Below are 15,870 nucleotides of genomic sequence, written 5' to 3' on the forward strand. Positions count from 1 at the left end.
CCCTCCATATTCATAAAAGCGTTGTTTAGAGTATAGGATGTTAATCATTGTTTTATTGATTTCTAGATAGTCAATTTCCCTTCATTTTTGTTCTATAAGTTTAAGGAGGGGTTGTTTTTTGTTTTGTTCCTGTTTGTTTGTACTGTGATTAGAGGGTTTTAATGTCTTGTTCTAAATTACCAATTTCTGAGGATGTTTGTTTTTTAAGGGATGCCCTCTCCTTTACGCAGGCTCCTCTGATGACCGCTTTCATTGTGTCCCAGAAGAGGGTAGTTATGTCACTCACATCATTGTCCTTAAAGAAGTTTTGGAGAGTTTCCAAGAGACTCTCTAGCTAGTTGGTTTGTGGTTAGGATGGGGCTGAAGGACGATGACGGGGTAGTTTGTGCTTCCTCACCTATTTTGAGGGTAGCTAATTTATTTTTCAGACATGTGTTTTCCTCTCGGAGTTGCTCTATTTGTTTTAGTTGCATCTGGTTTTCCTTTTCTAGAGTGGAGATGGTGCCAGTGAAAGTCTCCACTTTGGAGGTCAAGTTGCTGATTATTGTCTTCAGCGGATTCACTGTGTTCTTCAATAGTTTTGCTAGTCTCAGTTCCATTTCCCTCAGGCCCCTTTTTGTTGTTGGGCAGCTGTCATCATGGGGGGATGTTGAGGCCTCTTTGTCATTTGCCATCTCCTTGGTTGGTGCCATCTCAATTGTCTTGGTGACCTTGGTCTGGGATGTGCGCTGTGTTCTGTTGAAGGGGGGGGGATGTTGTGGTTTGGTGTTTTGGTGGTCATTTCAAGTATTTGAAGTGTTTCATATACCATATGTTCCTGTACAGTTTTACTAGCATCCCCATACTGTAAATGTGGAGCTTAGGGATCATCCACACTTATCTTTCACCCTGTGCTTTCCAGGCACAGGTCCACACTTTCCCTGCCGCTTTACCCAGGAAAACCCGCTCTGTACCGCTGAACTGGAGCAACCAGAAATTTGGGGTTTCCATGGATTGTCGTTTGCTCTGCTTCAGCGGTCAAGAGTGGGTTTTCCTGGCGAAAGCAGTGAGGCAAAAAATAGTTCTCAGACACAGACTTAGAAAGTTCAGACCTGTGCCTAGAAATGAGGAGCAAATGTAATTGTGGATGAGCCCTAAATCCTGCAAAATAGTGGGTTATCTAATGGAGTAACCCTAAATTCTAGGCAGAAGCAGCAGGGCAAAGAAAAATGGCGGATTGACTGGGGCCAACTCGCAGTAAGGGGTAGATATAAATTCATTTTCTGTTGTGGCACTGCTGAGTGCCCTGAATTTGGCTCTTCTCCAGACTAATCTGGCTTAGAATCTAGCAACAAGGGTTGGGGGCTAAGATTCCGGCCTAAGGCCCTGTCTAGTTACACAAACATGCACACAACTCACAGACCTTATTTGCATGACTGAGGTACAATTTCCTAACTCACGTCCTTTCCTGGCCACTGTGCAGCATTAGCCTAATTCAGCTGGTGCAAGACAAATCCCTTTCCGCTTACTTTGAAATGTCCCTTGTGGGCAGAGGAAACCTAGGACCCTGGTGCTGTGAGAAAATAGAAGGTTCCAGACTGACATTTGACAGCAAAGACTCTGCAAGAGCAAAGAGTGTTGAGCAGAGCTGAGTTGCGTGGGTCCGCCAGCTGCATGACGGCCCCAGTTCACCTAATTAGCACTGTATCAAAATGGAGCAGCAGGGAGAGTCCATTATCTGGTGCTTATATATTACCACAGGACATCATTACCTTGGCTGCCGAAGGTTGCCATGATAATTATATTGATAAGGGGGATTGGATTGGCAATGTGGTATAGATCCCCAAAGTATCTGTTTATCAAGTTACTTTATCTTCTCTGTCTAATTTATGTGACTGTTAACTAATGTATATATTGTCAGTGGCTGCTCTATCCCTGCATCTCTTGTTTCTGCAGCACATCTCTCCTTCCGCGCTATTGAATTCTCTCTAGCCTTGCATTGTTTCTCTCTCCCTCTCCCTCTTATCTCTGCCTTTTATCCATCCATCTTTCCATATGCACACCCCTCTCTCACTCTCTCATTTCCTCCACTGGTCGATCTGTGTTTGCTCTTCAAAGAAAAAAAAAGTGACTCTTCTGTTCTTATTGAATCAGAGACGCATTCAACTCCTGAGAGAGAGGAGCAAGGGGAATTTCATATTCACACATCTACGCCAAATCTATAATCCTCACAGTGCACAAGGCCAGCTTTGAAATGTCTCTGCTGAGCTGGCTAAGAGAGCCACCGTTGCCATCTTGCACCTTACACACCAAGATGAAAAGGCAGGCAGGGAAGGGCCAGAGAGCAAGTTGTAACCCTCTCTGCACCACATGGGGCTCCTCAGAAGCAATTGCTGCAAATGAGTCTCTCATGCACTCCCACCTCAGCTGTTGCCTGGGGCCAGGTAAGCAATCCAAGGTCAGTAGGGCTTCTCTGGAGCCTTCAACTACCATGAGAACAGAGACACTGGTCAGGAGATTCAGGAGAGACTCCTGAGCAAACTGATCATGCCATCACCTTCATGCTGCAGGTGCAGGAGTCCCACAGTTGTATGTTCCACTGTGGTCAGAGAAACCTTGCACATAGAAAAAAGTGGCTACAATCCTCCTGCTTGGTTTTCTGTTTGTAGGAGAACCATTTATAGCGGGGAGACATTCAACATTGCAGACTGGACTGAAATAATTTCAGCAACATTTTTATGTTTTAGGCCGGGGTGGCTAACTCCCAGGTCAGGGTCGTGATCCAGCCCCCACTCCAGCAAATTTTAAATCCCACCAAGCCCTCACCAATTATGGCAGCAGCAAAAAGGGAAGAAAACAAGGCCTGGGGGTACATGTCACCCTCTCTCCAGTCTTCAGATCCATCAGTTGGTGAGCAGAGAGAGGATAGTACACATACCGTCCAACATTTCTCCGATGAAAATAGGGACACCCCATTCCATAATGATAATTTTACTATTTATACCTCACACATCTTACTGGGTTGCCCCAGTCTCTCTGGGAAGCTTCCAACATATATAATAATAAAAACATAATAATAATAAAACATAATAAAACATTGAACATTAAAAAAAACCTTCCCTATACAGGATTGCCTTCAGACGGCTGGGGGCCAGATAACTCCATATCTTCCAGTGAAAATAGGGACATCCTATCATACCCTCCAACATTTCTCCAATGAAAGTATTTCTTCTTTAGGGTGTCCTAAGGAAAAGCAGGACATTCTAGGATCAAATCAGAAACCAGGATGGCTTCCCTAAATCAAGGATGTCCCTGGAAAATGGGAACACTTGGAAGGTCTGCAGTCCATGCCCTTCCTCAGTTCACCTACAGAGAACATGTTGGGAGGAAGGGCCTGTGGGTGCATCTGCCCATGTGTGCATCTCCCTCCATGTGCATACAAGGCCATAGCCCAGTGGCAGAGTTTCTGCTTTGCATGCAGAAAGTCCCAAGTTCCATCCCCAGCAACTCCAGGCAGGACTGGGAAAGAACGGCGCCTGAAATCCAAGAGAGCTCCTTGCCAGTAAGCCTAGATGAAAGTGAGCTAGATGGACTAATGGGCTAACTCAGCATAAGGCACCTTCCTGGTGGCCACACCTACTGCTGTCCTGCAGCCCTTGGAGGGTTGGCCAAGGGTAAAGTGGACCAGGGCCTAAGAGGGTTAGGCACTCCTTGGTTAGGTCCTTGGTTTCCATATCTCACAGAAGGCCCCACAGATGCCTTGTGCTCGGTAGCAGCAGTAGCACTGCCATTTTTCTTTCTTTCATCAAGAGAAACAGAAGGGGGGAAACAATTGCATGCATTGTGTAAATTAAAAATGGGTTCCATGTCGCAGGTGGTTTGACCCCCCTTGTCTCTCCCATTTTAAAAAAAGCAAAAAACTTTATCGGTTCGGACAACCATATACACAGCCCACAAACTACTGTAGCAACTGAAGCAGTTGAGCCACATTGTGATTTGGTAGATTTATCCACAAAACAGCTCCCACTCTCATGCTACTAAGGAAGCTCTCGGGTTTGTAAATATCTGGACTCTGGATGAGAGCCCGTCACTTGCAACCCACGCTGCTCCACTCCCTGAACTGAAATCTGTTTCTCATGCCTCCCGTGGAGCAGAGGTGGCAATGGCATCCACAGATGTCACTTCAAGCAGCAGGTATTACTCACCAATTAAGGAGAGAGGCAAAGTACAGCCATAATTTCTAAAGAAATTTAAGATAACTACCCTGCAAGTGCCGAAGACGCCACTGAACAATCGCTCAGCATGTTTTCAGGCAGGTCGTGGGTTTTTGCAAAAGGTAAGAAGCTGGTAAACAGCTGTTTTAATGCAGGAGGCTGTGGGAGAGGAAGATGCTTCATTTCCCATGAGTGCAAGGAACAGAAAATAGTTATGAATTATACAAGGCAATTTCACATGTTACTGCTATAAAGTGTGTCCTGATATCCGCAGCATCCTTGTTCTGACTCCCTGACTCAATATCAGGTACAAGCACTCAAATCCCAAAGCAGACAGGTGGTAGTGTTGGAATCTTTAAGGATGACCGCAATGTCCCCTCTTCCAAGCCTCAACGCTGATGCTGGTGCCCTACTACAAACTCAGGCAGGCAGCACTGGGTAAGATCCACTCCACCCAGTTCACCCATCCAAATCTCAGCATGATGCATACCAAACCATGGACAAGTGAGGATTTACTATGGTGCTGCCTGACCTGGCATTACAAAGCAGTACTGCAAGGCTAGAGGGCTGGCTGACAGAAAAACCTAACCCCTGTTGGATGGGATGGGAACCAGAGAGGGGGAAGACTCTTAACTGTCTAATCCTCACTCACCTCATTACCTTGCCAGTCCTCCTCCCATTGCCATATCTCCCTCTGCCTGTGATCACACCAATAGGAAACCCCAGGTATACGACAAGCGTATTGTTGACTGCGTGTATCCTTTGTACACCAGTTTTTTAAACAATTGTGACCAAATGTCCACAGAAGAGTCATTCTTATTGTGCATAGCTTTTCTTTGCAAACATGGGTCTGGGGGACTTGGCTATGGGAACCTGAGCTGGTGAGAGAGAACTGGATCAGCAAGAGAGGGTCAAAGGGCCTCATCCCGCCAGCCTCTTCTCTTCTGGAAATTGCATCCTCCTGGAAACTGGGTCAATGCTGACAGCAGAGGAGGTACAGCATGGACTCATTCCAGGAGAATCTGGGGCTTCTAACTGCTTGTGTCAGAACAAACAAAGATGGGACAGGGAGAGTCAAAACTTAGCTGTAGCTCTCCCCATCCTTGATCATTTTCTAGTTTCACGCTTTAAAATACCCAGGCAATCTGGCTAAGTAGTAAGAACACTGGCCTTTTTGTGTGTAGTTGCAGTTGCTTACCCTTTGTTGCTGATGAGTAATTTCTCAATTACACCCCTGTAGATAAAGGACACCAATGAAAGACAACGTGAAAGTCAATGGGCCTAGAGGCACCTCATTTGCACCAGGCAGAGCTCAGTGTCCACAAATTGATGCTAGATCACCATAAGAAGAATACTCATGTGTAACACCAACTTTATTTGCAGGAAAGCCAGACTTTCCCCTTCATGCTAGGTCCTCTTTCTTCACTTTTGTCCTGTCCCTCTGACTTAGAACATGAGCCTCTTCAGCAAGGCCATGGCATAGGAGTCAGTTCCTAGGAGCTGAGGTCCCTTCGCCCCACCCCATAAAACATTTGAGGGAGCGAGGCCCCCACAAAAACATTATGGGCATTGCCATTCAAATGGTGTGGGTGCGCCCCATCATGTGATCAATTATGCAGGGGGGCTTACCTGCCCCCATCCCAATATTTTACTCAACCCGGCACCCCTGGGCCATGGCGTACTTGGACAGCAGCTAGCAGAAGTGAAAGACCAAATAAGTTCATGTAGTTGAAAAGCGTGTCATATTTTAAATAAACTTGTACTGTATATCTTTTTTACTCGTTTGGGTTGCTGCTCTGTGCTAGATTCAAAACTGCTCAGTGCTAGATTCAGTTCCTTGTATTTGTTTTCTACTATAAATTGCTATTTTCTTATAGCCCAGGTTGTAAAGGGCTTCTTTCCTGCTCCCTGAAACACCCTGCCCTTGCTCGGAAGCAATTGGTGGATCCCAAAATAAGCATTATAACAATCACTATCTATCTATCTATCCGTTCATATATGCATTCCCCACTTCAGCTTATGGTCCCAGGGTGGGTTATAACAGATCAAACTACATAAAACTATCAAATAACATCTACACCATTGTATAATGCCTCATTTAAAGTACTCACTCCCTGAGTTCAGGTCAGCACTGACAATGGGTGTATTTTCCATCAGGTTGAGATTCTCGTCTTTTGTCCAGCCTTTGAGGAACAGCTGTAGTGACCTATATTTTGGGATGTTGGCCAACAAATATAGGTACAGTGAAATTCCCACAACTTGTGCACAATGCTACTGCGCTGATCAGATTTGGCTATGTAGTAGCCAAATCATGACATGGGGAAGTAAAGTCAGTTCAGAGTTAGGGATTCTTATATTGCTTTGAATGTGCAAATAATTCCCCCACAATTGATAGGAGAGTCAAGGGGGGGGGGGAATCAGCCACCATTTTGACCGAGCATTATGTGCCTTCCTACAGTGAAGTATGGCTAACCATCCTTAGCTTCAAGAAGAGGAAAAACTCATACAAAAGGAGAGAAAATTCAAACATAGTAATTACAGCAAGCTATCAGAACAAAAGCAAATAGCCAGCTCCCACTATAGCATGAAATTGCTGCAGAAAAGCAGTAAATGCAACACCTGTTTCTAAGTTACTTTTCTTTGAAAGAACTGCATTCAGACTGTACAGGTCGCTCCATAAACTACTCTTCCAATGAAAATTAAATGTAAGACAAATTTCCCAGCAGCAGGTAAGCAATAGGCAGTCAAGTTGACCCCGGTGCTGTAGTAAGAATAATAAGACTCCCTTAGCCTAGAGTCACAACTGTCTGTCTGCCGGGCACAGACTTTCTGCTGTGATTTTTAAGGCAGACATATTGGAGTGAAATGTGATCAATGAGCACCTTCCCAGCCCTCCCCCCTCCAAAACAGGCCCCTTCAGACTTAAAAAAACACCCTGCAGGTCTAATCTAGCACTGGTGTAACTACACTGAAGAAAAGAGTTTATGCTGCAGGAGGAATTTGGCTCATGAAGTCTGGATTTACCACCCAGAGACTGCAAATCAATACCAAAATGGAAAGTTGCCCAATTGCAAATAAAGACACTTTACCACATTATTCTGTGTGCCGGTGGGGGGTGGAATGACTTTTAACAAGCAATATCTGTGCGTCCTGAACACAAACGTAAATAAACCTAAGATTGTGCAGTGTAGTTTAATGATATTTAATGCACTGGCTGCCGCTGCAGGAGCCCCTCAGTCAAACTAGCGCTGTGTTTCTGGGGAATATTACATGGTCTGAGATAATGGCACATTCCTGCCTGGAACAAACAATCACAAGTCACATTTTCATCGCTTCATTATTTTCTTTCATCAGTGATGATTAATATATGCAGAATAGAACCTTACCTACTTGGGTTGTGGGGAGGGAGGAAGAACTAGAGTTTTTTCCTCACAGTTGATGATTCCATTAAACTATTGGCCCCCTAAGACTGCAGATTCCAAGCCCTTTCATAAGGTGCTTGCAGGCCTAAGGAAACTGTCAGAAACCAATAGGGTCGAATTACAGGTTCCTTGAAACAAATAACATTAAGTGGTAATATAGGAAACAGCTCTCACGACAGAGAGATGGTTTTAATTCCAGATACTTTCTCTTTGTAAACTCATTTGAGGGTTTGTTGTTTTTTTAAGTCGAGCAGTATATAAATGTTATGAATTAAATAATACTTTCCCATGACACCATAATAGTTTTTATGATTACTAATTATCATTACACTGAATATTTGTCACTGGCTTGTCCACTGTCTCTGTTTCGAGAGACAATGGATTGCACCTCCGGTACGAATATTAATATATTAATAATTCAGTGTAAGTAGCAATCATTGATGATAACAATAAAAAAGTAACATGGGGTTCTGGGAAAGTATTATTTATTTTGATTGAGTGCTAAAGAGTGGTTCTCCCTGGGGGAAAGTGATGGGACAAGATGGAGAAGCCCTTTGTGAGAAATAGACCTTAGATTTCTGCAGCAAGGAAGCCACATTTGGGACTCATTTCAGCATCTGGCATCCTTGGGCAGTTGGCAGGATCATCCCCTGACCCATGCCTTGCCCCCTCTCAAAAACGTTTCAGCCTGGCAGAACATGGGCATCTGGGTCTAACATTTCCTAGAATGCCCTCATCATCACATCGCAAGGGGTCAGTCCTGGAAATTAAAATGGCAGTTCCCAGCCACCCAGTCAACTTTCGAGGGTCCAACAATAGATTCAGCCCACCAGAAGGCACCCTGCCTGGAGCCCTCTCAAACCAGGAGCCACCCTTCCTACACTTTCCTTCCTGTCAACACACAACCCACCCAAGTCTCTTGCTCTCCTGTAAACATTCATCTGAGGTGGCAGATGTTTCTGCTGTTGACTTTGAGGCATCAAAGCGCAAAGCTTTGCCTCCTTAAGAGCATGTGTGCTCACATGTATTGGGCAATCATTCAGACAGCCTTGACTTTTAAGTAGCTCCTGGGTCCTGCACATCCTATTCATGACTCTCTGTGGCTCCTGGTTCTTCAGTCTCAGGTCTCTAAGCATCTCTGTGGTCTCAGTGAAAGAGGGTCCTTCAACTTCCTGTACATTAGAGCATTTTGCGGCAGGACCAAAGTAGGGATCCTTATTTTTGTTCCAGTACAATACTGCTAAGTTCTTTATCATATTCTACTCAGTGGAGCTATTTCAGTGAGCAAGGAAGGGGAAGTGTGTGTCTGCTGCACCTGCCACCTCAAACAGCTGCAGCTTTCTCCAGCAGTAAGTTCAGATACAAGGTACACAATCGTGGTCTGTACAGATGCACCAAAGCGAACTGGAGTAAATTATTGCTCATTGCACCAGCAGTGCTGCTTTAGACACTTCAGAGCATCAGACCAATACCACTGAGTTACTGCTAGAGAACATCAAACTACTGATGTTTGAGAGGGTAAGTGTGAATGCAATTAACTTTACAGGGTTGAATTGTTCTTTTAAGCAGACTGTTTCATTATCAAGGTTACTTATTAGTTTAGCTCTTTTCAGAAGCCATGCCTTCGAAACCTAAGTGCTGCCGACGGAGCAGAACTAAAGTGGGGGGGGGGTGAAACCTCCAAGCAATCTGGCAAGACGATCACCTTAATCTAGTGCTGTTCAGAAATCTCTCCTCTAATTTATTGAAAGCTTTCTTCACCTGTTCCTTTTTTTCTGCCTCATTTTCATATAATATCAGGGGGTGTAGAGTTGAACTCGCTTTATCACTGAGATGCAACTGTGGGTGTTCATTTTCCCATTAAACCTTTCTCCTACGCTCTGTAACCTCCCCAGCTGGCTGCACTTGCTGATCAGAAAAAGCCCCATAGGAAGAGCTATCTCATGACGTCTTCCTCTAGGCTTTAATTGAAGCATTGGAGGCCAGGGAGGGTGGCTGCCGCCTGGGCCCCTGATTTTGTTGCTAAGGGAAGTCTTTCCTGTTAAAAAAAATGTCTATTTGTGAAGTGATAAGTTTTTAAAAGTAAAAAAAAAAAACTTCACTTAAGACACACATACACAAGTGAGTAATTCATGAAATTACAGAATTACAGAGTTGTAGAGTTGGAAAAGAACCTTAGGGTCATCTAGTCCAACTCCCTGCAATGCAGGAATCTCAGTTAAAGCATCCAACCTCCCTTTGCCCTCAGAGATGACATCATATGGTCAAAGCATGGTGCTGTGACATCAGTGTGTGGCCTATGTGTTGCCTGAGAACATATTAAGCAATCCTATATTTTCTGCTCAGAAGGAGATTTCATTTAATTCATGGGGCTTACTCCTAGGAAAGTGAGGATAGCATTGTTTACTTAAGGCTCTAAAGCACTTTGCAAGTGCTTAGAGGTATACTTGTTGTCAGCAATAATAGTTGTAACTGTTGCCCTTCACTTTTCCTAATTGTGGATTATAACTGAATTGAAAATTGATGGGTTTTGTTCATTTTTGCTTGGTTCTTCCCAATCAACCTTCTCTCTCTCTCTCTCTCTCACTCACACGCACACACACACTTAATCCTATGCTTGCATGCATAGATGTTTCTACTGTCTGTGCAAAGGATTTTGACCTCAAATCTATCATATCCTCTTAGGATCTACTCCCAACACTGGTCTCATAAATTCCCCTCATGTGCTTTGTTTCAGGTTCCACTAGAACCCTGCCTTCCAGCGCTGGGACAGAAGCTTCTTGCCCTCCCTAAGAAAATGGGGGCTGATGGTGAACATGCAGTTCTAAGGAACATTCTAGTCAGTCTCAACTTAATGCTGCTAGGGTCCATCTTCAGACCTTTCGAGTGCCGCCTGGAAGTGATGACAGAGAGAATCAAGAGACAGGTGACTGACGCCGAAGGGGGCTTTACCAACTACACGGCACCTATCAAAGACCAACCCATGGTCTTCAGCCATATATACAACATAAATGTGCCTCTGGACAGCCTCTGCGCAACATCCCTAGAGGCTTCCTCTGACCCAGAGGTGAGTTCAGAAGATGACCGGATGACGGAATACACCGAACAGACCTCAGACAGTGAGAGCCAGGTCACCTTCACCCACAGGATAAACCTCCCCAAACAGACTTGCAAGTGTACCGCCTCCTCCCGGGACATACAAGAGCTGCTGAGCAGGATTGAGATGCTGGAGAGGGAGGTGTCCATGCTTCGTGACCAATGCAACTCCAATTGCTGTCAAGAAAATGCAGCCACAGGTAGTAACTGATGCTGTGGGGTCTTGATGAAAGCTAAGAAAATTCAAATAAAAAAAGAATGAATTTATGAGTCATTTGCTTAGTGTTTCTCAAACTTGGGTCCCCAGCTGTTGTTCGACTACAACTCCCAACATCCCATCAGGGCTGATGGGAGTTGTAGTCCAACAACAGCTGGAATCCCAAGCACTGCTGGGGTAGGCAGAATTCTGTATTGTGCTTTCAGATTTCCAGGAAGGTCGTCAAGCTTTGCAGACCTGGAATTTGCTCTAGTTTTAACCCTAACTCGCAACATTAGATTAACTTTCGTTTTTTAAAAAACCACAGGTATATATCTTTCTCTCCTTCTCTTCCTTTTTCTACACCTCTCTCTCTTTCCGCAGCACCCTAAACAAAACACAACAACAAGTGTGTGCCCCCTAGCCACCCAGTTAAAGGTATGCCTAGTGACATGCCATGGACAAAATAAATTAATTCATCATATGGAAAGGTCAAAATTGGTGGACCCTCCTTATCCATTTGGGCAGGATGTGTGCCCAACTGGCAGGTTGCTGTGCTCCCCCTTTCAGGTATATACCACACCTTGCTGGCTTTGGAAGGTCAGTCCCAAGATCAGCTTTCAGCCACTGGGTATTTAGCTGATTTAGGGGGAAGATACCTGAATGCGCTTAGGCATGACTCTTAGGTGGGGGGTTCCCAGAGTGTGGTCCATGGACCACCTGTGGTCCACAAGCTTCATTCATACAGCCTACAGCATGGCTGTGAATTTGTAGTTGAAGTCGGGAGATAGCACATCTATTGCATTAACTATTCATATTGATTTTTTTAATTGGATTTTATTGCTTCTTCTATTTCTTGCACTGGATTTTATTGTATTATGATTTGAATTCTATGGAATTCAGATTGTAATGCAATGCAATATATAAGAAATAAAAAAGCAATAAAAATACAATTAAAATGATAGGGCACCTGGCATAGCACATTACGATTGCTATAATCAGCCAAAATAATAATAATCATTAAGTGGTCCATCAAGACCCTCAGCAGTGGCGGAGCAGTTTGGGGACCACTGTGCTAGGCCACACTTCGTGCCCACCAAACACACTAGTGAAATGACTAACTAGAAGCTAAAACTTGTTGATAGTGGTGAGACAGAAGCAGAGGGACAATTCTGGCTATTGAGCTGTCCAGGGGGTATTCCAGACTGCAATCTGCTGAAGAATGAAAATGCATGCATGAGAATGTCTACTCTTATCTGGGAGGCTTGAAAGCATCCTCCTCCATGCACAATGCTTCAGACGTGATGAAGAAGTTGAGGGACTAGGTAACCTGAACGCTTTGTGCTTTCTCCCTGCATATATCCATCACAATTGAAACAGAGCTTTTACATCTCTCCTAGATGAGAAATGTCCAAGGTGAGCCCAAGTTGGGAGCTCATTTCCCTGCTAAGGGAGATGCTAAAGTTCTGTTCTGGATGAGATGGAGAAGTGCAGAAGCAGTAATCAGTGAACTGCACATCCAGGACTGAGTGTGAGAATCTCTACACATTCATCTGCCAAACAGAAGTTTACATATTTATTATATCCTTTATCAAGTTTGTAACCAAACCTCTGTTCAAAGAACTCAGGATGGCATGGATGAGGCGTTGTCCCATGTTGCCTGCATAACTTCCCTGCGAGGTGGGTTAGACAGTGAAATAATGATTTGCCCAGCTAGCTTCATGGTTGAATGAATATTTGGAGTTGAGTGAAAATCCCCCCTCCCCAAGTAACAAAAACACTCAGAAGCATTGAATATGAGGAGGACTATGGCAAAAGTTGATGGGGTGTCAAAATTCTTCAAAAGATTCATTGGGGGCCACAATATCAGTGGTTGCATTTCATTTGATCCCCACCAAATCTATTGCCCAGTTAAAAACACACACAAGTTTTCTGGCAGCCCAGATTGCATGCACCAATTTGAGCTGAGAGTTCTCAAGCAATAATTTTGAGCTCAGCCTTAGTCTGAACCCAAGCTTAGCTTGGCATGCGCACAGGGCTTCTTGAGTTAGGGAGGCCCGGGAGAGAAAGGTTCAGGGAAAGGTTTGAACTGTTGAGAAACACCACCCTAGAGAGACTTCGACATTTTGAGGAAGTCTCTCCCTTGTTGTCAGACAGCCAATCAAAACCAGAATGTAGAGACTTAATGTTAATAAAAACATTTTTAAAAACCCAGAGTGTAGAAGCAGTAAAGCTCAGCAAGACATATTGCTTTATCTTGAGCAGCCTAAAATAAAACTGTGAGGCAACAGTTTGCAAAAACCATCTTGTAGCTGAAAGCAGTATGGTTTCTACTGAGCCTGCTTTCTACTGAGTGGGGGTGACTGCAGCTGATGGGCTACCCTGTTCCACCCTACATTGTCTCACTGCAGCACTGCTTCCCTTTGTCTCACTAGCTGTAAATTACATTATTCCATTCATTTTAATTCATAAGAAACAGAATGGGAGGTGGGGGAGTGGTAATCAATCATGTATCACTTGCAGACTGAAAGCAAGAACAGCAGCAAATACAGATTGTATTCACTTGATTGATCCCTATTCCAGCCAAAAGTGGCCATTTGCAAGCCTGTTTCTGTTTTCATTGGTCTTCTTCAATATCTCTGGTGGCTTCAAGCCTGTTTTGGGCAAGGATTGGCTGCGCAATTTAGTTCCCCACTACCTGTGGGTGTGGTTTGTGGGAGTGAGGCCAAATTGTGGTGCTCAGGCCAGGCCCAAATGCACCTGTGGGTGGGAGGTTTCCCACCCCTGCAATATATCAAAGAATACAGTGCTTTCTATCTTCTGAAGCTGCAATCCTGCATCCAATTGCATATGCATAAGTCCCTTAGCATACACATGGCCGCTAGCAACTGTAAAAAAACCAACGTAAATAAATCAGACGTGTGTGCATGCACACACAGTTAAAACACCTGGGAGAGTATCTTTAGCAGTCAGGAACCATCAACAAAAACATTTATAATGAAAGCACTGGTTTTCGTCTGAATAACAAAGCACAAAGCTTTGTGGAGCTCACTTGTATACCTTCAGGTTTAGTCTTCCAAAAGACACGGTTCAGTTGGTCATCTCTAGAAGTCTGTTCTTCAAAACTAAAGAAACAGCAGGCTATTGTAATAAGGCGGTTTTCAAAGGGGTTTGTTGGTATAATGAATCTCAGTCCCAAAAGAGAGAAGCAGAGTACAGAAAATGCTTTACACCTGAGGGAATATTGTAAAAGAGAGAGGCGTTTTTGAAAGAGTTTCTGCCTGCCTCCTTGACATTGTGTACACATCCAGCAGGGAGAGCCATGGAAAAAATACTAAAATTAATCCTTGCTTCCAAATATGTGGGAGTTCCTAAACCTGGCAGCCTCATTTACAAACATCACCATTGCGGATCAGTCCCCAAATTGCAGGGGAGAAAGGAACCCATTTCCCTGCAAACACTACAGCATTTGCTACTGCATGTTTTGTAAAAGAGCATTGTAGGAAACTAAAACATAGGACGAAAACCACTTGGCAAATAGGAGCACTCATCTCAAAATAGCTACTAGCCCAGGTTTCATTTCTCTGCCGGTGTCCCCCAAAATTCTTTCTCTCTATGCAGCATCTCACAAAAGACTTCAATTCCTGCTGACACCAAAGACAGAGCCAAAATTTGACACCTGAGGCAGGCACCTCACTCTGCAAACACACAAACTACTACACACACAACAATGGCTCCTCACACCACCTCACTTAATCCTTTTCACAGCAAGCAGGCCCCACATTCAGCAAGTTAATGAATTCTGCTGTCTTGACCAAGCACTGCATTGCCTTTAAGAAGGACCTTTAAGAAGGACCATCACAAGAGCTGCCAGGCCTCCACACCTGACCGGCTTTCAGGGAAAATCTTAGCATAAAGGGACCCTGCAGGTTGTCTTCTGCTCAGCTTAATAAAAGCTCTTGCTGTTACTTCATTCGCATATGCATTGTGCCCAGCTCCTGTGGATGCAGGTTCTGTTTCCTGGCTGCAGCAGGGAGAGCACTAGGCCACCATCACGGCTTGCCTCCCAGCCTCCTCCGCCTGGGTCTCAAAGTCTGAGGCTCCAGAGACCTAACAACATTAAATTCATCAACTTAGTATTGTTTTTGTTTGAATGTTTGAATACAGGCTGCTGGGAGCGAGTCACCAGAGGCAAAGCGATGATGCCTGACCTGCCTTTTGCCTAATATTGAGGCTGAACTTGAGAGACGCACAAACACAAGGCAGGGTCTGCTAGTAACTTCACCCTCCTTGAGTCTCCTGTTTGATTTCTGGGCAGTGTGCAAAGGAACCAGAAAACTCCATTTCGCCACAGAGATCTGGAGGATAATAAAGTCTGAGATAATTAAGGGAAAAGATGCCCAAGAGTTGCACTTCCCAGATCAAATCAGAGCCCTTTGCAAGACAGCGCAACTGACATGTCAGCTAATTAAAATTTCAGCTGCAAACCCTGAGCAGCTAGATCAGATCATAACTTAATCGGATTCACACCCCAAAGGAGCAGGTTCACAGTTTGGGGGTGCTTTGGATCCAACTCTGTCACTTGAGTGGCTAGAAGTGCCTTCAGGGGTGGAGCTTGGTAATATGCCCTTGCAAGGCCATTTGACGCCCTCCCTGCAGCCCTCACGTCTCCCTTAGGGAAGGAGGTGCAAGGCTCTGGCAGGGTCCTAGAGCCCTCATGCCTCCTCCTCAAAGCCAGGCAAGTGCTTACTGGGCACTCTTCTTGGCTGTGTGCACCGCTCTCACTGCCCTCAATCTGCCTCTGGTGCCTTTTGCCAACTGCAGCTGGTTCAACAGCTACAGCCATTCCTGGACTGGGAAAGCACATTAGTTCATGCGCTGTTTGCTCCCAAACTGGATTACTCAATGTGCAACTTCCCTCACACTTGATCTGCAGTTCGTGCGGAGCAGCCCAATTGCCAAC

General features: G+C 44.7%; 1 protein-coding gene across 3 annotated transcripts in view; it reads left to right on the forward strand.

The window, feature by feature from the left end:
* The window catches only part of TNR (tenascin R), a 383,580-nt gene that overhangs the window by 297,225 nt on the left and 70,485 nt on the right, over positions 1-15,870 (forward strand). For all 3 annotated transcript variants that reach the window (XM_081012038.1, XM_081012040.1, XM_081012039.1), the window contains one exon: positions 10,353-10,911. In XM_081012038.1, coding sequence (XP_080868164.1) covers positions 10,413-10,911 — 499 coding nt within the window. In that variant the 5' untranslated portion in view covers positions 10,353-10,412. The remainder of the gene's footprint in view (positions 1-10,352; positions 10,912-15,870) is intronic.

The sequence above is a fragment of the Podarcis pityusensis genome (genome assembly GCF_964106645.2).
Source record: "Podarcis pityusensis genome assembly, chromosome: 6".
NCBI classification, from domain to species: Eukaryota; Metazoa; Chordata; class Lepidosauria; order Squamata; family Lacertidae; genus Podarcis; species Podarcis pityusensis.